The sequence below is a fragment of the Oryzias latipes genome, chromosome 14 (genome assembly GCF_002234675.1).
Source record: "Oryzias latipes chromosome 14, ASM223467v1".
Lineage (NCBI taxonomy): Eukaryota > Metazoa > Chordata > Actinopteri > Beloniformes > Adrianichthyidae > Oryzias > Oryzias latipes.
In genome coordinates, this window is record NC_019872.2 from 15911387 (window position 1) to 15938048 (window position 26662).

Below are 26662 nucleotides of genomic sequence, written 5' to 3' on the forward strand. Positions count from 1 at the left end.
AAAGTCCTCTATGTGGATTTCCCAACGTAAGAATACAATCACAGGCTCTGGAGACACAAAGTCGAGTTTTTGCCAACTATTTTTGGAGACTTGGAGATTAAAGCAGAAGATTGTACATTCAGCTTCAAGAAGAAGAAAAGTGATAACATTGCTGATCATGTGCTGCCGCCTGACTGGATGGATTCATCAGCTTCCAATAAACTCTGTAACACACCAAAGTTCCCCAAGGGGAATGGCCAATTAAAATGTAACCTGTTCAAAGTGTTTCATGCTCAGCTGGGCTTAAAGTAAACAGTTTCTGCATTCAAACAGGAATTATCTCTGGTCTCCGCTCTGTACCCAGTGCCTCAGCACAATTAAGCTAGTTGTTAAGGGGCACCCAACTGCTGTCATCTTTCCTCCCAGAGGATATGGAGGACGCTCACAGAAGGGGAACAGGAAAAACAAGCAGCTGCAAGTAACATACTTAAGTTTCCCCCCCCCCTTTTTTTAAACAACTTTCTTTAAATTGTGTTATTGCAAAAGCCACATAACTTCAAAATAATGAAGTATTAAGATTTCAGTTTAATTTCTTTTTCAACTTACCTGCTTTGCTGCAAATTTCTGTTCGGTAGTCTCCACAGCAAGTGTCCTATCCTGTGCATATCTGATGAATGGTCAATGTTAGCAGCTAAATTGACATTACAACAAAAGGTCAGTTAATTGCATTTTATGTGGAATGTTCACTTTCTTTAATCAGTTTTACTTAGATTTGAAGCCCGGCTGGCTGTAGCCTCTCGTAAATGTCAGGTAGCAAAGCAGGCGGTGGAAAATCTTCCTCTAAAAGATGAGCTCATAGCTTTTTTATAAGTTTAGAACAAAAACAAAAGAGAAACAGTGTAAAGATGAAAGACAAGAAACTATTTAACTGTGTTTCATTATCTTTATTTCCAGGAACTTGTTGAGCATATCACATTATTAAAGCATTCATCTTAAACTCTGTTCACTGAAATAACAATATTTTACACTGGGGATTTTTCTAGAATGAACCCCACATATAGGCTACACGTGTACTTTATTATTCAGTAAATTAAATTAGTTTCCCTATTTTAGAATTTGCCTTGTCCTCACAAAAACAACCTTCAGTTCACCACAGAAGTGAATACGTAAAAATATTCTTTCAGTACTTAAACACTATGAAATTTTTTTTTTTCCATTTTCCTTTTTCACCAAAAGTTAAAACAAACCTAAAATATAAACATTTTTAGGTTTAGTCCAAGAAAAACCAACACTAGTCACCAGATCCTTCAATATGTTGACCTTTTTGGTCGAACATGCGATTTTCTCCCTTAAGGACATGACCCTAAACTTCCAGACAGCAATCTGCATCTGAGACAGATTCCTTTGTGTTGACAGTAACCACGAATCAACATTTAAAATGCTGGATCATCATGATCCAAACATGTAAGAATAGACAGTTTTCCAAGACAGAAGTAAAACCAATGACGTTTGAAACAAATGATTCCTCCTTAAAAGGAGCAACTATAATAAACCAAACCCACATCAGGAACAACCACAATTCTATAAAAGTCATTATTTAGTTAAAAAACTCAAAGCATGACAAAGACAAAAAAAGGGGAGAGAATCGATGTCATCAAACTACTCTTTCAATCAAACTATAAACTAAAAGCAGCTAAAGGTGCACAAAAAAATCCAAAAGCAACTTGGGTTTCACTTTGTGTGCGGACAAACAGTAGTGTTCAAACAGTGCAGGTCAGTCCAGCAGATCTTAGGTTGTTTTTTTCCTGGATTCTGCATCCTCCTTCATCTTCTGCTCTTGCATTCGACTGCGAGTGGAGCCTGCAAGAAAAGCAGCATGAAGATGTGTGAGAAAACAACCGCAGGAGTTCAGCGGGACATGCAAAGGCACAGGTGTTTTTCTTACTCATCTCTGCAAGCTTCTGTATCAGTGCAGACTCTCCTCCAGATTTGCTGTAAATTGAAATGAAAAAATGATCCAGATGTTAAGTCAAATAAGCCTGATTTGTGGCGGTACTCTCAAGCTTGAATTTTGAAGTCGAATTGTCACAAACCTGCCATCAGCTTCATCCTGCCCGTCCACATCAAAGCGTAGCCTCTTCAGAGGCTTTAGAGCAGAGCCACCATCCAGAGTCCTCTTGTGAGCGCGGTCACCGCTGTTCACCATCTGGTTGATTTTCTGGAAGCGGTTGGCAAACTGTAGACCAAAAAAAGGAAAGAAAAGAAAATGTAGCAGCTTCTCCAGCCATGAGTAAAATAATAATTTTTATTTTAAAAAATCACAAACCCCAAAAGATTCACCAATGGAAACCAGCATTCTGCACAAAGGAAAAAAATTAATATATTGTAAGGAAATATTTCTAAAGTATTGACATATTCTAAGCTCTTGGGACTGACCTGGAGCGAGGAGTCATCATACCCGGAGACAGGCGTGAGTTTTTTAGAGGAGAAATGTACACATTGTTGCTTCCCGGCACACGCAGAGGGGAGTTTGGGAACTTGTAGGGACTGCATGGGATTTGAGGGATCGGAGAAAGAGTAGGTGGCTGGAGAGAAAGGACAGCAGATGCACTGAGACGAGTACATTTGCAATAAAAGCACACTGTTAAACAGGTCTGAAGTCTCTCACCCGGGTGGATGCATACTGCAGGATGTTGGTTTTTAACTTCTGCATAAACACTTGATTGTAGAAGACGATGATGGAGTCGTACTGGCCTTCTGTGATCAACACGTGCTTAAAGGTCTGAAAAAACAACATTCTCATAAGTCACTGTTCAAAAAGAAGAGTTTATATTAGAGTTTTTTGAAAGTTGCATCACCTCTTGGCTGGTGTTGGGCATGTTCTTGTAGGCAGAGACGATTAACTTGAAGCGCAGGTCGACGCTTTTTACTTTGCAAATTGCATACATGGCAGACATCATCAACTGCAGAGATGATTGAACTTTAGTCAGATTCTTCTTCACTACTGCCAGAAAAGTTCATAAAAACTTCTAACATTCACTCATGCACACACATTCACACACTGATGACGGCTCCACTGCCAAACACTGGGGTCATTCTATAACCATGAGGAGAAATGTGAGGTTCAACACATTCAGCGCAGCGGGAACCGGACCTGCGATCTTCCAATCAGAGGTCGACCGCTCTTCCTCTGCACCACAGCTGCCACTGCTATGGTGACCAAAATGGACAACCAAGCTCAGAAGCGCAGCTGCCAGCCTAGGTGAATCTGTGATAAATCTTTAACCTGGTGATCGGTGTTAAGAAGACATTAAAACAGGAATTCCCTGAGGAGCCTCCATCCTCCTTCACTGCTCTTTTTATTGGAGATATTTCACAATAAATAGATAATCACATTTCCATATGTGATCCTAGGAATAGGGAATTCCAGTTTCTCATTATGGAAGAAGGGTGGACTCCATCAACTACCGGTACTTGAGTTAGAGTCAAATGATGGTAAATATATAAAGTGTGAAGACTATTGATGGGTCTGGCAACACAGACGCATCGGCTCACGTGTAAAGCTCATAGAGTGAAACCCTGTGTCGCTGCGCGTATCCCTTTAGGAGAAGTCACGTGACCGATACAGCCACTGTGAGCCAAACAAGGAAGCGCGTCTACCAGCAGTGTTGCCAGATCATGCGGTTTTCCACCCAATTGGGTGGGTTTGATTTTGCTGAGAAAATTTGATTTGTGTGGTTTTCGCGTCAACTTTGCAGGTTTTAGTTAGTTTTATAATGAGTCTCTAAGCAGTCTTTTATTTTGAAAGTTATTATATTTTGAAAAATTACCAGATCTTCTTGGTTACATTACTGTCACTTGGGTGCTAAATAAGTCCAGCGGTGAGTTGGACTGAAGAACAGTTTTTGATGCCTCAGATGCGCGCCCTGCTTCCAGCTGTTGAATGATTCTCGCGCTCGTGTGCCGCCGTTTTCCCCGCCCACCTGTGTTTGAGGTTTTATTTTACTGAATCTTTACTTAAGGTGTTAAATGTGGTGTTTTAATGAGGTTCGCGGAATTATTTAATAGTTTTAATAGTGTTTCTGGCTTTTTGTTTCTCCTCTTCCTCTCGGTTTCCGCTTGATCTAGCAGAATATAATTCTATTTCCAACGAACTCTAATCAGTCATTTTATGTTTCAGAGGTTAAATGTGGCATTTGTTCTGCAGAACCGTCAAACTTAAAAGCACTTTCCTAATGCTGGGGCATTATAGAGCGAGACATGGGAATAAGGAACTACTATGACAAATATTGTGTTTAGCTTCAATTTAAAAAGTATATCAGCTGAGTTTCTTAACTTGGTTCCCTGCAATAACGTTTTTGGTCCAGTCAGTATTAAGTGACACAGTATCGACACAGTATCATTACAGTTTGGGCAATGTGTTGAAACGCTTCACGTGGCCTCATCTACACATCACTAGTAAAGACTATATCATTAAACTAGATGTAACATTTATGGATCCCTTGAGGATTATTTGTATCACTGTAGTTTAATATTCTAAAATAATACACATTTGTAGTTTATTTTGAGTGAAGATGGAGCAGCAGAGAAGGGTGGGAGGTGCTTTTTTTATTTTTCTTTGATGGAGAGTTTATTTTTTGTGTTTGTGTGATCTGTATTCTGTCAGTCCAGAGTGTTTCAAGTTCATGCATTTTATTTATATGGATGGTCTTTTTGTCTGACAGAGAAATGTAGAACTTCCTTCTTCTTGTTCTCTGTTGTCCTGGACTGGTAAAGCTCGTACACCGAGTTCTACTTTTCCCTCGCTGTGATTATTCATCGTGACAAATGTTGAGAGAAGGCGCCATTGTTATAAGGGATACCTTTAACGTCACAGATTCTTAATAATCTCTTAAAAAGCATGATAATAAAAAGGAAAGAAATTGGTAGGAAAATAGAAACATAAAGAAATTCTAGCTTTACATAACTAGAAAAAAACAATCATTAGAGCACGATAAGGCGAGCACACCTGGTCAAGGTGACGGTCCCTCATTAGATCATACTCATATTGCAGCGTGTGCTGGAACAGAGTCCATATAACGTGCTCCAGGTCCGGGTGGTTGGAAAGCAGGCAGGAACAAAGAGTCTTCAGCCTCGTATATGCCAGTCGATACACTATAGAAATAGAAAAAGAGGAACTTTCCGTTTTACCAGTGGACGACCCAATTCAAACTAGTTTAAAAATAAGGAAAATAAAAAGTTATTTGTAAATGAAACAAAAAACAAAATTCTAACAGGAAGTTAGATGTATGATTCATCCAATTCCAGGTAAACTAATAAAAGCCTTGAACTACAAAAAGTGAGTAAGCTAAAACAAAATAGGTAATATAGAACTGTAGCTTAAAGGATGTTAGGGACTCAACAAGAACCCACACTGATGAAAATGGTGTTTTGGGTGTTTTTAACATGATCTTGTGACATAATTCTGATGATGGAGGACATGTGAAGAAAATTTAGCTTAAAATTCATTTTCTGAGTATATCTCTATTCAAGCTGTTGTGAATCAGGAGCAGATGAAAAAAATGCTGTTTGAAAAAGATCGTATTTGTTACATAGAAAATACACTGGGCGGACACAAGCTCCCTGCTCTGTTCTATTCTGATTCATCCACTTATAGACAAAGAGATCCAAAAACATCTTCCTTTTCCTTGTCTGAGCTGGTATGTGGCTCAGAACTACGGCTGGACACACAGGATAGGTTTTTACATTAGATAAAAATACGATCAAAGTGGAACTTTAACATCTTCTTAGATTATGTAGATGGATGTCTGTCTCTGATTGGACAATAAATCTGTTGTACTAAGAGTTAAGTTAATTTCAAATGTTCTGTGGTCTCTTATTGTAAAACACTTTCATACCCTGAAGGCGTTGTGAAGAGATATATAAATAAAGCTTAACTCATTCATTCAATGACTCCTTACAGACACGTTCTTTGTTTTTTTTAGCTGTTCCCTTTAGGAGTTACACAGTGAATCATTCACCTCCATCTAACCCTCTTCTTTGTTTCTTCCTCGTTCACATAAACTTCCTTATTAAAACCATGAAACTCCTATTTGGTCTTCCTCTAGGTCTCTTTGTTGGTGTTAAGCAGCCTTTTACCAGCATAACCACTGTCCCTACTCTCAATGTGTCCAAAACCTTTTATTTTTTTAAAACATCTCACATGAGCTGTTCTTCTGATGGACGATGAAGCCTTACTACAGCCAAGCCAAGTCTCACTTGTTGTCACCAATATCCACCAGCACCAATAGCTCTTGTTAAACTGACATCAAGGAAATAATCACAGAAACATCTTACATTTTTTATAGAAGAGGCTCAGAGAGTTAGACTTTGGTTGCCGTGGAGCTTGGCCTGCTGCCTGAGGTGTCGGCTGAGAGGAAGCCTGAGAGCTGGGCGTGGCTGGTGATTCAGGAGGCAAGACACGGAGACCTGGGCGAATTGGGGATAGATATCTGTAGATGGAGAAGAAGCCAAAGAAGCATGCGTCATTTCCACCACAAGTAAGGAGGCCCCGTGTTGAGTCATGCATTTAAACCAAGACAAATGAACTGACGATTTGTCCTCATTCATAACAGTAACATATATTTCAGGTTTAGAACAGTTCCGTGTGAGCTGAGGGAAAGATTGGCTCACAGGTCAGCTGCCGTGTGGTTGTGTTGCAGAGGTAAGCTGAAACTCGCCGGGGGCTCGGCCTGTTCTGTGGCTCCAGCTTCATTTTCCCGCTTCAGCAGCTCAAACAAAGGGGAGCCCTACAAAAACAGAATCATTTAAGTCTTTATCATAAACTTCACCTCAACCAGAATGAAAATACCGCACAGTGTTATGAAATGCACACAAAGACATTAAAATACAGGTTAAAACGATACATTTAATCAGCTAAAAAAGGAATTATAGTTTTTTTGGTCATCATTCATGTTCAAGTCATGGTCACTCACATAACTTATGGCTATCAGTAATATTCAAGGCTGTAAGAATAGATTCAAAAATACATAGTTCTATGATAAAAGTGATCTTTACTGAAATAGATTATCAGGTTCTTTCTGGCTCTATTTTGTAAATGTTCTTTTGATCATTCTTGTTATCTGATTTGATTTGTGTTTTATACTGATAGATTGATGTGCAGATGTATATAAACTTTAGAACAAGTTATTTTTTAAAATAGTATGAAACGCACTCTTAAAAGAAGTATAACATTTTTTTTTATTTGCTGAGAACCCAAAACAGATGAAGTAAAGTCTCCTTTCATAAACACGTATCAAGATTTAAAGGATCGGCATCAGGCAGGGGAGTTATGAAATAACTACAAACTGACAAACAAGAAAAATGCGATCAGAGATACACACCTGTAATAACTACCAGTCTGTTTCAAACTCAAAGTTTATTTTGGTTTCTGAAACGATATTAAATGCTAATAACAAAAATAAAAATAAATGTGCCCTAGTAAAATAATTGCATTCAAATTTTCTCTAAAAAATGTATATTTGCACAAAGAAATCGCTGTGCTGCAAAAAATAAGAAGAGACTTTAACTTTGAATTAAAGAAATTCTGATTTTGAGGTAAATCTTGAATGGTGTTCTTTGTTGTACCTCAAAAAGAAGAACAAACAGTGACACACAGAAAGTACAACATGTGAACATCTCATTTCACTAGCAAAACAGGCCAGATAAAACACAAAGTACAGTAGATAAAACCACATGTTGGACACTCCCAAAATGTGGTTTGTTTACAACTGTTGTTTGCTGTTTTTTATGACAAAAAAAATCAAGCAATTGATTTAAAAAGTTTGTATTAACTTAGTTATGAAATCTGTAAACTGACAAAAGCCTGAGCTCACAGATGGGGGTAGGGCTGGTGTTTTATTACATATTATGACCTCAGCAGCTGCAGGTACAGACACGATTGAGTACAAGCAGTATGAGTACAGTGCATTCCTAATGACAAGCTACACCCTGCTGACGCCAGAAACATTTCAAAAGTTACAAATTTACTTTTTCAAATGTTTGGCAACAACTTAGGACATTACTTGCACTGTAAAGATATAATATCTATCAATGTCCTGCAGCAGTTCCTTTATTGTTTGACAGTCAAATGAGATACAAATCTTGAATGTCTCATGAAACATTCGCGTATAGAATTGAAAGTCATAGTAAGACAACTTTACGTTTAAATCTAAAGGTTAAAACTGACAGATATTGACATTTTTATTAATTATTTTGATTTGGATAGAGATGTATAACTTTTATCTCATGTGAAAGTAAAAGTGAACAGTAGGGGGAGAACTTAAGTCCACAGGCAGACTCCTCCCCATATTTCAACAGTCCACTGAGCCCTTTGTGTCTCTACCTTTGACTTCCATGCAGCTGCGAGGCAGCTAATACTCTATAACAGGAACAGACCGACACCTGCGACGTATCCACAGAGCTGTTGAACTGATACGCAAACAACAAGATCAGCTATTTTTCTGTTTGGAGTCAAGAGAAAACAAAATCTATGTGGATTTTTATTCTGCTGTGGGAGGAAACTGTAAAGACACTTAATCTTGACCACTGGATGTGCTGGGCAACTTTAATGCAAGAACAATCCAACAAAAGGACCTAAAAAGGTATTTTGCAAAACTACCTACATACTTTTCCCTCTAAGAATTTTATTAGTCAACATTTTCCATCTATTGTTTAATCGAAAAAATTAAAGGACAACAACTTTTCCGTATTTTTGCCTTTTAGAAGCTAATTTGAAGATGAGTATGAACAACAGCACCAGGAGCTGTGAAAGAAACGATGAGTTCAAGTATCCGATGTACAGCGTCTATTTCAGCGTCGTCTTTTTGCTGGGATTTCTCTTCAACATGACAGCGATGTACATCTTCGGATGTAGATTGAAGCTGAGGAACGAGACCACGACCTACATGATCAACCTGGCGGTCTCAGACTCCCTCTTCGTTTTCACGTTGCCTTTTCGGGTCGTGTACTTTACTAAACGTAACTGGATATTTGGACCTGTGTTTTGCAAGATCTCTACAGCTCTCTTCTACACAAACATGTACGGCAGCATCCTCTTCCTCACTTGCATCAGTGTTGACCGCTTTCTGGCCATTGTGCACCCGTTCCGGTCCCGGGCAATTCGGACCAAGAGGAATGCAAAATTGACCTGCATTCTGGTGTGGGTGATGATTCTCTCTGCAAGCATACCCACAGGCATCAACCTGGACACCACCTCTGTAAATAACAGCAAATCCGAGACAAACTTTTGCTTTGAGAACTACTCCAAAGATCAGTGGAAAAGCGAACTGTTTAAAGTGGTGGTGTTTATAGAGACAATGGGCTTCGTTCTCCCACTGATGATCAATGTTTTTTGTTCCACCATGGTGCTATGGACCCTGAACAGACCCCAAACCATCAGCCGAGGAGGAAGCATCAAAAAGGCCAAAATCTTGCGGATGATCATCGTGCATCTGTTAGTCTTCTGCTTCTGTTTCATCCCGTACAATGTGAACCTCATCTTCTATGCCCTGGTCCGCTCCAAGGTCCTCAAGGGATGCACGGCAGAAGACGTGGTCAGGACTATTTATCCCATCGCTCTTTGCCTGGCAGTGACCAACTGCTGCTTTGACCCAGTTATTTATTACTTTACCTCAGATGCAATTCAGACCTCCATCAAACAAAAAGCGACAGTATCATACAGTGGAGCATTTAATAGGCTGCAGACGGAGAGCTCTCAGAGCAGCCCTAACTTGACACCAAAGAGCCTTACAGGGAATAGTCTCCAATTTAAAGCACCTGACAATAATTAACTCCATCCTGTGTTGTAGCATCCTGCTTGGAATTAAATGACAACATCTGAGCGAATTTGAATCCCAGACAAGGAGATGTTTCCATTCCCCACAGAGACTTTGGACTTCTAACTGCGCTCTGGCAGGGAAATAAGTCTTACCCAACTGTTGCAACATGCAAATTTTCACCAGGTGAACAATTTACAACATGGGTAATAAACTCTATACTGAAAAAAAACTGTCTGCACAAGCAAAGAGGAAACTTGATGCTGTATATATCTTAGCTTTGGCTCCAGCTTTGCACGTGCATTATTCACCACAGCAGGCCTTCTTTAGACTATTTATAGACAGCAGAATATTTCTTTTAATGAAACAAAACCATGCAGTGTTTTGGTAAGTTCTGTATATACTTTTCTAATGAAGCATGTTTTATACAATCTTTTTTTATATAAATACTGAATAAATTTTTAGCTTTTTAAAGCTTTGGAACTTCATGCATTCCTTGTGTAATTTCATTTGATGATGTAAGAAACTCCTGTTCTTGAGCCTTTGCCATTGCTTGAACCAAGGTCCATCCACACACATGTGGTTGGTCAAAAGTGTACAGTTCAGGTGTGTTCTGCAAACAACGGCTACAGAGCACGCAAGCACCCACAAAACAGACGGCTACCAAAATGACTCGGCAATATAATAGGTAGATGCACTTTTGCAGTAAGGCTGGTTTTAAAACGGACAATGTACTAACCAAAGTCTTGGGTACTTTATTTTGAAACACACATATTAGTGAAGTAATTTCCTTTCAATAAGTAATTTTTCTGTTTGAAACTGCATTCTAACAGATGGTTGCTGTGTGCGTGCATAAGCCAAAACCAAACAAAAACTCTACAACATTAAAGTTTGCCAGGAACTGGCTTCTCTGTGCCCCCCTCTCTGACGGGGGCTCTGTTGAAAGAAGCTAATAGACCACCATTCCCTTCCAGAGTGTTCACAATCTACCAAATTAACATACTAAACACTGCTGCAAAGCTTCAACCACATACGATTCAGATAGACCACATGAAACGCCAATTGTGGTGGTCTCTGAACAGATGTGACATCTTTCTTAAACTTTAAAAGACAAGCCATGCACCACAAGCACCACTGCATTCCTGTTCAGAGTTTAGCCTGCAGGCTTGGCTCTTCCGCGGAGCGACAAAACACTACAAGTGATTAGAAAACAAAACCAGACAAGAAACGGCACGAAACTTCAATGGAAGTTTCCGAGCTGATGTGGGTATCTTGTGTCAAAAGAATCAGCAATGAAAAAATGAAAAAAGGGGATTACTAGTTAAAAAAATGTCATGAAATTATTGCCAGCTACAATGCACGCAAAAACAGAAGAAGAAAGAGGGATTTTGTGGCCTTTGAGAATAACAGTCAGCTACGATCCCATGCTATAGTTCAAACCAGAGCTTGTCCGCACATGAAGACCATCAGCTGATACTCTCCTACGTCTGCTCAACTCTCTGAGCTGTTCTTGTGTGACTTTGAAGCTAACCAGCCAGTAGACTGCTGATCCTAAGTAGAAGTTTTTTTTTTTTAACCAAAAAGATTTGGATGTCTATAAATGATCCAAAAGTGCAGCTGATTAAATAGCAATGTACTTACGGCTATATTTGTTTAACTAAGTCCTAAATTACAGACGAGTAAACAATAATATCTGATCATTTATTAGCAGTTAAATCATCTAATTGTGCTTCAAAGAGCTAAAGCTAACTTAGACGTAATTAAGGTGTCCTAAAATTAAGTTTCGCCTTTATTAAAAATGATAATAAGAATTTTTACAGTTTCTCTTGCATCACAAATCGAAATATGAAGACAAAATAAAACAGGGACCTTCTATCATTTAGAATAATCATTTGTTTTATTCTAAACTAGGATTTATAAAAATCAACGTGTCTAATGAATATTATAAAATGACCTCAAAATGCGTAGTTCATCTTCTGGAAAACTACTCAGTGTATGAAGAACCAAGCAAGTGAATTGCCAGATTCCTTTAACTCCAGGAAGCACTAAACTAGGATTGAGTGGAGGGAGTGGTGTGAGAGACTGGGCTGCTGTGAGCTTCTGCTGCAATCAGTAACATGTCCACTCTGCAGCATCAGGTGCTGAAAATCTACTGCATTTACAATAGATGAACTGCAAATGGAACAATCCAGTTACTGGTGAGTGGCATTTTCATTTGTTTCGGGTGGGTTTTCTGTACCACTTTCTGTATGTGTAAGCTGTGTTTATGACAATAAATCTCTACTCTCTACTCTACTACTCTGTTCTGTACATTTGAATTTGATCAAGATTTCTGATCTCTTTAGTTTGTTGAATCATTCTTAAACACAAACTTGCACATAAACAAGATGAAAATTTAGGCCATTTACACTTTTATTTCACCACTTAATTAAAAAGGTTTTATTGGAATTATTTTTTTAATTAAGAAAGTTTTTACTGTTGAAAGTACAAGATAACATTTCACATAGAATTCTTTAACCGATCATTGGCCAAGCCATCATTTTTGTAGTGTCTTAAACTACTGAGCCAAAATTTTTTAATTATATTTGCAGTTTACTTCACCTTCCAAAAATCAAGACACCTTTTCCAATACTGACAGGATCCAACTGTTCTGCTTTCGCAAGTTAAACTCAAACTAAAGCTCCTGCTCTCTTGAATACCACTTTATGAATTTCATTAAACATGTTTGTGATCTGTAAAGAATATAAAAATGATTCATGGATTTTTCTCACACTCTGAATGTAATGAAATCCTGTTTGCTTACTTTATGAGAGCGCTCTAAAAGCTTTATTAGTAGAATCCACCTGATTATATCAGGCACAGTAGTCACCTTTGCAAATTTACCTTCCATAAAGCGTCACACATTTAAAATCTTTACCTTCCGCAGGTCTAATTGCTTCAACAAAAGTATACAAGTTTTCATCTATCATGTACTCATTTTAAACCAACCCTGTCTCCTCCAGACATGAGCTCAATGCCGTCACTTCGAGTGGTGGAGGCCTTAATCCTTTGAGCTATGGAGCTGAATCTGACGCATCAGAGTTTGGAGCCGTTTTCAGCCTTGTCTAACTGTACAGTGGATACAAGTTACCGCTTTGTTTTCTACCAAGTGTCCTACAGCATCATCTTTCTGCTGGGGCTGGTCAGCAACAGCCTGGCTTTGCGTAGGCTGTGCTCATCAACCTGCACCATAAACTCCACAGCCATCTATTTGGTCAGTCTGTCTACTGCAGATTTATTCTTTGTCATCTCTTTACCCATGAGGATTTACTATTACCACCAAAAGGCTCAGAGCTTATTCTCTAAGACCGAGAACTCCACCAGCTGGACTCATGGGATAACGTACTGCCAGATCACCTTTGTCCTCACGTACATCAGCTTGTACGGAGGCATCTTCTTCCTGGTGTGTATTGCTGTGGATCGATACTGGGCTGTGGTGCACCCTTTGATGTCTTCAGTCCGCCGGTTACGTACTGCACGTGTGGTGAGTGGGGGGATCTGGTGCCTGGTGTTGGGGCTCAGCATAAGTTTGCCTTTACTGCGATCGGCAGCGTCTCATCACGACCGGCCCTGTCTGTTCGATCCGTCCTCCCTCCGCCACAAGACCCTCATTCTGGTAGTCTTTGGCATAGTGCTGGGGTCGTTTCTGCTGCCTACTCTGATCCTCCTCTACAGTTACTGCAGGGTGCTGATGGTGCTCCGCCACCCAAGACATCGCTGCCGCAGTCAACGCCACAATCGTCGCCACACCCTCAGAATAATCTACTGGGTGTTAGGAGTCTACCTAATGTGTTTCCTGCCATATCACATCAACCTGCTGGGATTTACCCTCACACAGGTAAAGCTGCTGCCCCACTGTGGCCTCGCTAAGGTGACTGAGGCTGTGCATCCAGTGGTGCTCACCCTCGCCAGTGCGAACTGCTGCCTAAACCCACTCATCTATTACTTCTCCAGTAGCTTGGTGAACAGGGAGGGGCCCCGTGGATGGGGAAGTGGCAGCCATTGTCGTAGATCCTTTCAAGCAACTTCTCAAAAACTCCCTAATTAGTGCAACATGTAGTTTAGTTTAGTTTAGTGTCTGATGCTTATGGGGATGACACTGCAGAACTTGTAGCCTCACGACATGGAAAATTGGACCAAATTGAATTTGTTAATTGGAAATATGCTCTTTAGACTTGCACCAAAAACACATAGCTACAGTCAGGACCATAAATATTTGGAGACACATTTTTTCTAATTTAGTTTCTGTACATTACCACAGGGAATTTTAAATAAAACAACTCAGATGCCATTGAAGTGCAGATTTTCAGCTTTTATTCCATGGGTTGAACAAAAAGATTGCATAAAAATGTGAAAAACTAAAGCATATTTTAAACCCAATCCCTTCATTTCATGGGCTCGTAAGTAATTGGACAAATGACATACCTGAAAACAAAATGGTCATTACTAATATTTGGTCGAAAACCCTTTATTGGCAATGACAGCCTGAAGTCTTGAACTCATGGACATCAGCAGATGCTGGTTTTTCTCCTTCTGAATGCTCTGCCAGGCCTTTACTGCAGCGGCTTTCAGATGCTGTTTGTTTGTGGGCTTTTCTGTCTGAAGTTTAGTCTTCAACAAGTGAAATGCTCAACTGGTTTAAGATCAGGTGACTGACTTGGCCATTCAAGAATATTCCACTTCTTTGCTTGAATAAACTCCTGAGTTGCTTTGGCTGTATGTTTTGGGTCGTTGTCCATCTGTATTATGAAACGCTGCCCAATCAGTTTGGCTGCATTCACCTGGATCTGCGCAGACAGTATGTCTCTGAAGACCTCAGAATTCATTGGGCTGCTTCTGTCTTGTGTCACGTCATCAATAAACACTAGTGTCCCAGTGCCACTAGCAGCCATGCACGCCCAGACCATCACACTGCCTCCACTGTGTTTCACTGATGATGTAGTGTGCTTTGGATTATGAGCTTCTCCACGCCTTCTCCATACTTTTCTCTTCCCATCATTCTGGTAGAGGTTGATTTTGGTTTCATCTGTCCAAAGAATGTTTTTCCAGAACTTTTTTAGATGCTTTTTAGCAAAGTCCAAACTAACCTTCCTATTCTTGAGGCTTATGAGTGGCTTGCATCTTGCAGTGTACCCTCTGTATCTACTTTCATGCAGTCTTCTTTTGATGGTAGACTTGGATATTGATACGCCCACCTCCTGGAGAGTGTTGTTCACTTGGTTGGTTGTTGTTAACGGGTTCCTCTTCACCATGGAAATGATTCTGCCATCATCCACCACTGTTGTCTTCCGTGGACTTCCAGGTCTTTTTGCGTTGCTGGGTTCACCAGTGCTTTCTTTCTTTCTCAGGATGTACCACACTGTTGATTTTGCAACTCCTAATATTGTAGCAATTTCTGGCATGTTTTTTTTCCGTTTTCTCAGCTTAATGATGGCTCCTTTCAACTGCATGGAGAGCTCCTTTGACCGCATGTTGTCTGTTCACAGCAAAATCTTCAAAATACAAGCAGGAGTCCTCTAATCAACTCCAGGCCTCTTATCTGCTTCACTCATAATGACATAACAAGGGAATTGCCCACACCTGCCCATGCAATAGCATGGAAGTCAATTGTCCAATTACTTATGAGCCCATGAAATGAAGGGATTGTGTTTAAAAAATGCTGTAGTTTTTCAAATTTTTGTGCAATCTTTTTGTTCAACCCATGGAATAAAAGCTGAAAGTCTGCACTTCAATGGCATCTGAGTTGTTTTGTTTAAAATTCACTGTGGTAATATTCAGAAACAAAATTAGCACAAGCATGACTGCAAAAAGTGTAACCAAAGCTGCTAAAGAAAAACATTTTAATCTATCTCTAAATAACTGAATGCACAGAGGCTCTAAAAACAACGCAACAAGTCTTTCATGCTGTGTCTTCAGTCTGAATTTTTTTTGTGTCAAATACCTTTTTATTTTTTTTGCTTTAGCTCAAAATGCTGATTTAGAGTTTGTGGTTTTAGCAAAGTAAAGTGTTTTTTTTCTACAATTATCTGAAGTGTTTTTGTGTGTTGACCAAAGTAGTGAGTCGTGCAAAAGCAGGGAAGTGGCACAGCCTTATGTAAAGCATCTCCTTTCTGTTCTGAACCCTGATGAAAACCTGCCACTGTGTTACAGCCTGTACCTATTTGCTAAAACGTGTTTCCTTTTCTGTAATTAAAATAATTTATTTCATATTTGAGTCAATGATGTCTTTAATACTCTGCATGCTTGCAGGATGCACTGGTTTAAAGAAAGGTGAGTAGTGTAACTGACCGTCCTCCATGCGATCTTCTCCATGATGAGGTTCTCACACGTCTCCAGATGTTTGATAATATCTTTGCTCAGAGTTGGTTCAGCCTTGATGAAGCTTTCGATGACTTTGTAGAAGTCAAAGGCGGAGAGATCGAACACATCGAGTATCCACGGGAAACACAGGTCTCTCACTGCTTGGTCGCCTTCTCCATGACTGCATCCTCTGTTTTTGAAACTGCTCTCTATTCATGAAGCACAAACATTTTTGCAAATGTTTAACAGAAAAGCCATGCCAACAGAAATCCTATAGAAAAATTAAATTAAATAACCTTTTTTTTAATAAACTAGCTTTAACTTTATTTATTTTTCATAAGCTAATGGGTGAATGTACCTTCGTATGTTGCCATGACGACTTCCAAAGCACAAGCCAAAAGGGACATGTGAAACGTGGAGTCATTGAGAAGTTTGCTGAAAATTATAGCAAGTGATTTGTGAGGCAAAGAAAACTGCAGGATCAGTGTCAAAAGAAAATAAAAAATTAAATGCGTAAAGAGTCCCTGACTACACACAAACACGACAAAGATGCAAAATTTACCTGAAATTTTGCACAGACAGTCGCTTCTCCTCCTTTGAAATAAAAGCAATAAAACTGTTCAAATATGTCTGCTACGGTTTTCTAAAGGCAAGCACTGTATGCACTCTAAAGTTTATTTGACAAAAAAGATACATTTAGTTAAATACATCTGTTGAAACAAAACAACAATAAAAAACTTTACCGATTCTAGCATTGCCTCCATGACCTTGTAATACAGCCTAACTCCAAGAGTAAATCTCTGAAAAGTAAAAGAAAATAGGTAATATTATTTAAAATTATGATACGTTTTAAAGGGTTTTGCCAACATTGAGAAATATTAGGTTAAGAGCAGCAACAGGTAAGTAACACTGGTGTAGGTTTCACATTAAACTGATCCCTGGTTTGTGTTTTGTCTCTCTCAAAATGTTCTGAAAGGTCAAATCTTCTGCAAAGTGGAAGATGTGGTTAAAAGAAAATAGAAAGAAGCTAGTTTTGGTGCTCAAACTTGATAAATTGGATCCATTCTGAAGAATCTTTTCATTCATACAAATAGATTTGATTGTTTTCTGATCCAATGTTTTGTCATTTTAAGTCTTGCTTAATTTTTTTTAAATTTGGAGAAATAAATCTAGCAACTGAAAATCTAATAAAAGTGAACATAATAGCGGTATTTCATACCTCTCTGCCATACACAATGCAATGCGGTCCAACGGCCTCACCAAACTTCTGGCTAAACACCTGTCCAAGCATCTCCAAACGCTTCTGTATACCCTGGGTTGGGTCCACAGTGCAGTTCTAAAGATTAGTAGCAAAAAAAGCAAGTATAAATCTGCAATTTGACAGAAAGCATCATTTCAGTGTTTTGAACAGACCCACTTTAAAATATATCGCAAGATTAGAGGATGGCTGGTCTCCACTGGAGGGAAGGTCACCCCTCAGCATCTTGATAGAATTCATTGCAGCTCTGCGAAGGAAAGTTTCAAAATAAGGACAAATGCAGAGACTTAAAAAAAACATTTAATACCAGGTTAAGTACCATAATTACCCACAAAGGTCTCGTAATGTCAATGTAAACATTTTCCCTTACAGATATAAAAACGAATGTTAAGTTTCCACCTATTTTCACATGTGTATTTGTTTTGTAAATTTGAATACCTTCTTTTCAAACAGCCAGTTTATGGCATCTGGTATGTCAATAATTTTACAGGCCAAATTTAAAAAATGTAAAAATGTTATAAATATTTTCATAATATAAAATTATTCACACATTTTTGTATTAATATTTAGGTTTTGGACATTTCCCTTCCCCTTAAGTAGACAAATTGTCAGTTTTAGTAAAGAAAAAGAAAAACATTTATAGATATATATAAATTACCACTTGATGGTGTGTGTGTGTGTGTGTGTGTGTGTATGTGTTTGGTCAACCTAATTGGTGTCTGTGGAGGGATTAATGGCCCGTCATCATCCGGTGAGGTCTTCTTGGGAGTTCTCTCTACCTGGGAACTGAAGGCAGAACCAGACTCTCAAACAAGACTCTTCAACAAAGCTCAGAAACCAAGATGAGAGGGAAAAAAGAAATTACATGTCAACTTTTGGTGCAAGGACGGTTTCATCTCCATCGAAAAACAGTCGACCATCAATGTCTCCACTCTTCAGGTAGTGCTCTTGATACTGCTCGCTGACATCAGTCACCTGAGGAGAAGATTACAGTATATGGGGTTTACAGCACAGTATTGTGCCATTTAACAAATATAAACACAGAAATAACTTTGACTTTAATTGGACCTGGGGCTTAGTTTATAAAAATGCATAGATTTTGGTGTAGAAAACGTCCAAATTAGAAAATGTGCGGACAAAGGGAATGTTCGGATGTTGTGACCTAATTCCTTCCCTACTCACCATATAGTGTTTTGCCATTTTGAAGTGCTGTCCGAATCTAAAATTCCAAAACTAAGTGCCCTAGAAATTTCACAGAAGTCTCTGCGAAAAACCAGTGTGCTTCGCTGCTCACTAGATCGGCGATTATAGACCACAATACATTGCATCGTAACAATTTTTACAAAAATATGTATTTAAATGTATTTTCTAATAAACCATCAACGTATTTATCTTCAGAAGACAGTGGACTAGTACATATTCGTCACAAAACGCTCATATTAATTCGATTTTAACTTCGTGAAATCGAAGACGTCTTACAGTGGTGGACAATATTGTTGGTTCCCCTCAGTTAAATAAAGTCCACAATGCTCACTGAAATGACTTGAAATGTTTAAAAGTAACAATAAATTAAAATGTATTAAAAATTAAATAAGCAAAATCAGCCATTACTTTTGAGTTGTTGATTAACGGAATTATTTAAAAAAACAAACTAATGAAATGGGGCTGGAAAAAAATTGATGGTACCCATAACTTAATATTTTTTTGCACAACCTTTTGATGCAAAAGGTTGATGGGTCTTAAACTTCTGAATAATATGTGCCACTTTCGTCACAGGAACTTCCAGCTGCTTAGAGATGGTTTTATAGCCTTTACCTTTACCATGTTTGTCTATAATTTTGTTTCTAATGTCCTGGGACAATTCTCCCCTTCGCATTCTGTTGTCCATGTTCATTGTGGTACAGACCTTTTCACCAAACAGCAACATGACTATTTGTCTCCCTTTAAATAGCCAGACTGACTGATTATGGGTTTGAAAACAACTGTGATGTCAATTAAAGGACATACCTGTGTTCATTGTGACCCCCTGGGCTATTAGTTCTCAGTCTTTTTTGGAGGTACCATCATTTTATTATCATCATTATTAAAGTAAATTAACTGTAGTTCTTATACACCTGCAGATCATATAGAATGAGTGCAGTCTGGATAACATTTGCTTAAAGCCTCAGAGAAAAGATGGTGCTCTGCAGTATGACTCGGTTCAAAATAAAAGAGGGGGTTTTCAGTAAGGCCTTTGTTGGCAAATCTAAATATTTACACATAAAAAAGAATGACTAGGACAATGCACCCATAGACTAATTATGGCCAGTATCCTTGTTTCAAGAAATATGTCCATTTAAGCAAACAGTAGCATCTGCTTTCATATCTGTCTCTGCAATATGCCGCTGGGACATACAGGAGGGATCCCCTGCTTACGTACACAATTTTCCGACATTGTCTTTGTGTGAACAAACAAAGAAAAAGCCAACATCTGTCAGGCACTCAAATGCTTGACAACAGAAGACACGCACAGAGAAACAGATAATTAACAAACACGGTACCTGCCGAGGAGACCTAAGAACAGAATGGGCCCTTACCAAAGGAAAATCTGGGAATCTGGAAAGATCCATCAGGTCGAGAAAAGCTGAGAAGCTGGTCTGGTAAACGTTCTTCACCTGCAAATGCAGATCACACAAAGGAAAATGGCCACACTCTCAAGGTGAATAAAAGTGGTGTCTACAGAGAAGAAAAAAGTGACAGACCTCCTCAGCGTTGCATTCGTTGTCTTTGCACAAAGTTTCCAGAAGCTCCACATTAACCTCAGATTCCACAACGCGGGATTTGGCTTTGCTCTGGTTGCGGCGAGATGTTCTTGTTAGCGGACTCTGAGCTTTGCTGACGACTGACTCTGAGGGAGAATGCAAGAAATATTGGTTGATGAATATTAATAACACCAAGCAACAACAAAAAATGTGTCAATAGGTCTGACCGCTCTCCTCAACGTTCATTTATCTTATGAAAGAACAATTTTTAAAAAAGCAATTTAGTAGTAGCAGCAGGTTAATAAATCTTAAATATTCAACAGAATTGATTGTTTTAGATGTGCCGTTATTTATTTATCAAGATGAAGATAAAACATAGACCAGACCAGCTTCTTGGCTAGAAAGGACTCCTACAAATAAAACAAAGTTCTTGTTTCAATGTGAACAAAATATTATCCTGAAAAGAAAAGTAAAAGCCTCTAAGAAAAGACCAGACCACAATTCCACTGAAATACACTTATGGAGAAAATTAATACTACAAAACCTCGATGAATATAATTGCTGTTGTAAAAAAGTTTTAAAAAGTAAGAAAAAAGTTAGTCCAACTTAAAGTGTTGCTGTTATACATGCCTCTCCATGCCTTTAAGACCCACTCCAATGAAAATCCAGTTTTTGGTGTTTTTAACATGTTCTTGCAGTATTTCTTTTATGATGGAGGACATATATAAAGAATTTATAAAAAAAATGGCATTTCTGAGTATTTCTTTATTCCAATCGGGATTGACCAGGAGCAGAGGAAAACCTGCTGCTTGAAAAAGCTCAAAATTGTGATGCAGCAACTGAAATGGGCGGGCCAAAGTCTCCCTGCTCCGCTCCATTCCTATGCATCCACTTGTTGACAAATAGATCCATGTTCGTCTTTGTTTTCCTCGCCTGAGCTGCCATCTGGCTCAAAACTGTTCAGCTGGATAGCTCTGATATTGCTCACCATTTTTCGTTGCCCCACTAATGTTGGCTTGGGGTTGTGAGGGGCTGTAAGCTAGCTGGAGAGTGTAAACAAAGGCATGATGGGATATCAGCAGAGGTTACTTCCGCACCAACTGTCCCGCTCACAATTCAGAGGCGAATTTCTGATGAACAACTGGCGCTCCGCAAAAACTCTGTCTTAAAAAAATGACAGCTTTTTGGATGTTGGCTAAAAACTGCTTAATCATAATTAACACACTTACTGTACAGAGGCAGCAAAAGCTCTGGAGAGCTGCGCTTGATGAACAATTCCAGCGTGCAAAGCAACAACTGGAACGATATGACCAGGTCATCCTCCATCTGCAAGGCTCTTCCTGCAGAAATCACATGCGCCACACACGAGAAGCACCAATAAGGCTTCAGACTCCAAATAACAGAATAGCAACCATAATAAACATGTTCTACCAAATCTGATCAGCACTGAAGAGAAAGGAAGTGTGACATGGAAAAACAAGGATAACTGCTCACGCCTGCTTATTTTACTTGTTAACATGTTAAAAGGCCCCACTGACCTTTTGCCAAAAGAAACATTGTCCAGCAAGTACGCATGGTTGCCCTCTCCCTTGAAATAAAATGGATATTACATCAACAAATTACAAAAGGGTTAAAAAATAAAATAAATGGACAAACATCCAAGTTGAACTAACTTACTTTTTATCAGGGGTCGAAGCAAAGATTTTCTTGCACGTTCTGAAATAAATCAAGTGTATGTTTGGTTGCAATTGTTGCCAGAATTTCTTCTGCGGGTGTTTTCACTTACTTCTCAAACCTCTGGTAAAGAGCCAGCATCACATCGTACTTCTTCTCCACTCGCATCAGTGCTGAATTCACTTTAGTGCTTATCGTATCCAAGTTTACATCCAACTTTCTCACCAGGCCGACAAACTGTTTCACACTATAACACAAAAAATGTCTGGGTGAGAGGCCTTGCTTTACTCTGTGTCTTCAAAGCTTAACAGTGAATTTGTAGCTTAAGCCATTTAAAGCTCAAACAAGGTCTGAAACATGATTTTTTTTTTTACTTTATTTTATAAAATACTACTCCTGCTACTTACTTGATATTGACAGCTTTTAGAACTTCAGTCAGGGTAAAACAGGCGGCATCCATGTCTGTTGCAGTCACAAATAGACAAGAACCCCACAGTCTTTTCTGATTGGCCTAAAAAAATTAAAAGAAGGTAAATTACTTAATTCAATGTTTCAACAACTGCTGTCTGCTTTTAGATCAGTGATTAGAGGGTTTCTAAACATTTATTATAATTGTCTTTACTTTCATGTATCTATATTTACTCAGTGAGGGAGAGCTGAATAAATATCCACTTTTTGCTGCTATCAGTTTGTTACCTTTTTTATAATGCCTAGTAAGACTAAGAAATTGAAAATGTCTTGGATGACTTAACACTGCCTATTTTCATATAAGACTGTGGTGGATGTTTTTGGAATCCAAGTGCCTCAGGAATTTACTGCCAAAAAATGTAATACTCTGGATGACATAACTTTGGCATCGAGCAACACTTAAATAAACTCTAGTTCTTTTGTGCTTAGGTAAAATTGAGCCATAATAGTAAAAAAAAATGCACAGTGTTAAAGTAAACAAGTCTTTATTATATTCAAAAGGTTTCTGAAAATCCCAATTCTGATCCAGTTTGCGTCAAATCAAGCTCAGATGACAACTGGTACAAAAACAAAATATTTAATTTTATGAATCATTATTTCTTTAATCCAGAAAGAAATGTTCTGCTTTTTGATGTCAGACTGCATAATTACTGATTGTTATTAGACTTTCCACAATAAGGTCTTGTTTTGGCAGATTTTATATGTTATTTTTGTCAAAGCTACTAATAAATTCTACCTGGGTGATTCCATGACACCCTGGAGTCATGGTGTTACAATCTCCTTGTTTGTGCAAATATCTTAAGAAAAAACTTGCCGATAATTTTCTTTCCCATAGCAGAGATTTCAGTGTTTGCTTGTTTAATTGTCAGTCTTCATTATTTTTCTGTCATCTCTTTATTTCACTGGTTTAGGAACTTCTTTATTAAAGAAAGTTATGTGTTTGCGCTGTCATCAGACTCATTTAAATCCTTCAGATGGTTGATTAAAATGCATCTAAGTTTAAATGAAATATAAAAGCAAGTACATTTAGCTGGGGCACTTTGTTGTCACGTAAAGAGGAAAAAATAAGTATAATTGCTTGGTTGGCATTTGGTTTCAGACTGCATCAACCTGCCATCCCTTTTATTTTGATCTATAAATGTATCTTTGCTTTTACCATCAGGGCCCCAACATTACAAAGTGACAACTCGGACAGTTGGTTATACATACATCAACATCTTCCATCACATCCTGTACAGTTTTCCACAAAGTCCACGCGCGCTCACACACGGAATCCGTGGCGTGGAGGCTCTTACACAGGGTCACAAACTCCACATCCTTCTCTGTGTGTCTTCAGAAAGGAAAACAAACGTCAGAAAATCAGATTATATAGCAGTGAAACCTTCTAGACTATTTTCTAAACCACATGATTTCCTGTTATTTGTAGATGAAACTTGTTAAAACCAGTGATGAAAGTCAGGTAAGGAAAAAATCCCTGAACTTTTCTTTGAGCGATATGGCGGGCACAGAGCAAAATTTTGGAAAAATACGTGGTCTTAGATGCATTCTGGTGCATTCTGGCAACTAGTTATTCACTTCTTTATCAAGAAACTAAGACTAATTGGAGCATCATGATTTGTCATTCAAACCCCTAGTTTGACTCTCCATTAAGGACTTGCTGGTCCCAAAAAAGAATTTGGAAAATTGCTCAAAGTAACACAATCCTACAATCTACGCTTTTCCTTAAAGCTGCAAAACATACAATTGCTAAAATATAGTAACATCAAAGCCCCAAATGGCAAAAAGAACACCAGTAACTATGATATTCTATGAAAATACCTCAGTTATTTATACATTATTTCTGCTTTAGAAATGACTGATGTACAACATCCACTTGCACTGTTTTCTCAAACTATAATTACATCAAAATATGGGATCTGCTTTAACTATAATTCTATAACATAATACATCAATTCTTTAACACCAATACTAAGTAATCTGGGAAATATCAAAACAAACATACAAACTAAGCTAAACATTGTAAACATTATTTTTTAAGGGAGTGCGGGTCCAAACCATCAAATACTTGTAATTAATGTCAACTATACTGAACTAAATCATGGTAATTAGGAAATACAAATAAATTAGATAAAGAAATGTATTCAAAATAAAAACTGAAACTCAAAACTAAAATTGAAATTATTTCAAAATGTGGTTTTGAGATTATTTTACACAAAAAAGTATTTGACCTACACTACCTTAAAAATCTTTTTTTTCCAGCCAAGACCACTTCAATTTGTTTTTTATCGTCTTCTCACAACTGAGGTCGTGACCACGCTCAATAATGACGATGCCTGCCATTATTTTAACACAAATTTTATCGCAAACTCTTCAGATGTGTTTGTGAAAGTTTAGCGTGGGTCCGCCAGTTTTGGTCTCTAGGGAAGCGAGTCACGCTGACCACGTGGTGCAGACAGAGCCAATCAGACCCGTCGACGCATCCGAAAGCAACTAAAACGGCCCGTCATTGGTCAATTAGGCCGGGAAGACGAGAGATGGCCACGACCATAGAGGAAGCGATCTGCGGAGAAATATAGAAAATAAAGCTAAAATTAGCTGATTTCAGACCATTTTTTAATCCGGAAAGCGATTTGTCCGTAGAGATCAGGTCTTTATTTCCCGGAAAGTACGTTCGGTTTGCTCAAAAACCCGGATTTCCGGGAATTCCCGGAAGACTTTCATCACTGTAAAACTATGCTGCTGGTTGTGTGGATTGCGACATTCATTGTCAGTACTACTGTAGGGGTACAATGTTGTTAGCCTCGCGGTGGCTAACTCTAACGGTTCGTACACAAGCTACTCATGAAAATACTCCTTCAAAGCCCGTTTTTTGTGTCAGTGAGTAAAGAGCGTTTTAATGTGTATACTGGGAATCTGTTGTCCCCTTCCGAATGGCGACTGTTAACTTATCTTACTTGTTCAAAGAAAACTCTGGACTCCCCTTCTTGTCTGCAAAGCTTTTGTCAGAACTCGGCTTCGGCTCCTTGCTCTGTGCCGCTCCCGAGTTGCGTTTTTTAGGCGGCATATTGGAGTGGTTACTTTTCAGAAAAATGTGTACACCTTTTTGTACTTTTGTTTAAATCGGCAGCTAATGTATTTAGAGTTTAAAGCCCACTCAGTAAATTCAATGGCAACAATACAACAAAATCTGACATACTTCCTGGAGCCGTGCTTCAGTGTATGCTCGTTTTATTCAAAGGAATTGCCCCGCAGGGAGGTTATGTCGTAGCGTTTGCAAACGTTCTTTACACTGTGATAATATATCTGAATAAAATACCCTATTTTGAATTTAGATTTAAGAATATTATTTCTAAAGAAGTCAAAGCTAATTTTACTATTAAACTGTACTCTAAATCATATCAGACACCATTTTTTTAGTTCACACAGATCACATGACAGCACTTGAGTTAAATAAAACAAACTGACAGTACAAAAGCGCGGGAAAATACAGACGCAATTTCCGCTTGTTTGCGCATGCACCACAATCGAAACAAAGTTAGCACGTCTGTCAATGGCAATGACGTTGATTGTATAACAAAAACATATTTTCCTTACATCGAAAATAATAATAATTTACGTTTGAACCTTTTTTCCATTCCTGGTGGTTAGCGTACCTACAATCTAATCTGTGGTTCACTTAGTTTGAGCTCGGGTCATAATAAAAAACAAGATTAATTAAATCAAATCAAACTTTATTTATAAACCACTTTTTAATTTTAAAAGAATAACATACAGTTCTTTAAATTAAAACAAAATAAATAGTACAAAAACAAGCATGAAAATTAAAATAAATAAACACAAAAATTAAAAAATAGGGCCCCCTTCCTGTACCTACACACAGCCCCCCACTCCTTTCACACCTCCCACCCCCTAAACTGATGGGGAAAGACAATAATGAGAAATAGGCTGAGCACGAAAACAAGATGTTTGAATCGTTTGAACCTCCCTCTCTCTGAATAGCTGCATAGCCAGCCAAAATGCAGCATCACAGGCGGGGACCGCTCCACCACAGCTAAGTGGGGATGCAGGTCCCCATCTAGAGCTGCATCTAGAGGGAGAGGACCCAACTGAGGTCCTGACTAATAGTAGTAGTAATAAAAATGTATTAATGTTTTGACTTTGATTACTACTATGATTGCTACACAATACTATTAATGAAACTATTATTATTATTAATACTCCAACTCTATGGGGTTTTTTTTCAAGCCGTGGTGGTGGGGGATCCTTTTGGTTGAATCTCCTGTGTCTGTTGGGTCGTTTTCCTTGGTTTTCAGGGCTTTTTGTACCTTTTGAGTTTCATTCTAATCTTTGTTGCGATTAAAATGTGGTCTTGAGTACACACTTTGTGT

At 38.5% G+C, this 26662-nt stretch overlaps 3 protein-coding genes across 3 annotated transcripts; 2 read left to right on the forward strand and 1 right to left on the reverse strand.

Annotated features, from left to right (window-relative positions):
- Positions 1 to 906: 906 nt before the first annotated feature.
- Positions 907 to 25501, reverse strand: rb1 (RB transcriptional corepressor 1). Its single transcript, XM_004076477.4, has 27 exons — positions 25229 to 25501; positions 23484 to 23604; positions 22214 to 22317; positions 21919 to 22053; positions 21810 to 21848; positions 21671 to 21720; positions 21362 to 21472; positions 20133 to 20278; positions 19968 to 20045; positions 18257 to 18366; positions 18100 to 18177; positions 17551 to 17638; positions 17353 to 17469; positions 16877 to 16933; positions 16696 to 16727; positions 16492 to 16568; positions 16122 to 16342; positions 6652 to 6767; positions 6316 to 6470; positions 4988 to 5133; positions 2838 to 2942; positions 2648 to 2761; positions 2416 to 2564; positions 2306 to 2336; positions 2073 to 2215; positions 1925 to 1971; positions 907 to 1839 (listed from the first exon to the last, which is right to left on the reverse strand). The coding sequence occupies exons 1-27, from the start codon at positions 25336 to 25338 to the stop codon at positions 1769 to 1771; spliced, it is 2751 nt and encodes a 916-aa protein (XP_004076525.1). The 5' UTR covers positions 25339 to 25501; the 3' UTR covers positions 907 to 1768.
- Positions 8389 to 10016, forward strand: LOC105355627 (lysophosphatidic acid receptor 6-like). The gene is made up of 2 exons (XM_023962478.1): positions 8389 to 8621; positions 8743 to 10016. Exon 2 carries the CDS (start codon positions 8757 to 8759, stop codon positions 9807 to 9809), a length of 1053 nt encoding a protein of 350 aa, XP_023818246.1. The 5' UTR covers positions 8389 to 8621; positions 8743 to 8756; the 3' UTR covers positions 9810 to 10016.
- LOC110016390 (lysophosphatidic acid receptor 6-like) lies at positions 10402 to 14081 on the forward strand. The gene has a single exon (XM_020708940.2). The coding sequence runs from the start codon at positions 12850 to 12852 to the stop codon at positions 13879 to 13881; it is 1032 nt and encodes a 343-aa protein (XP_020564599.1). The 5' UTR covers positions 10402 to 12849; the 3' UTR covers positions 13882 to 14081.
- Positions 25502 to 26662: the final 1161 nt, after the last annotated feature.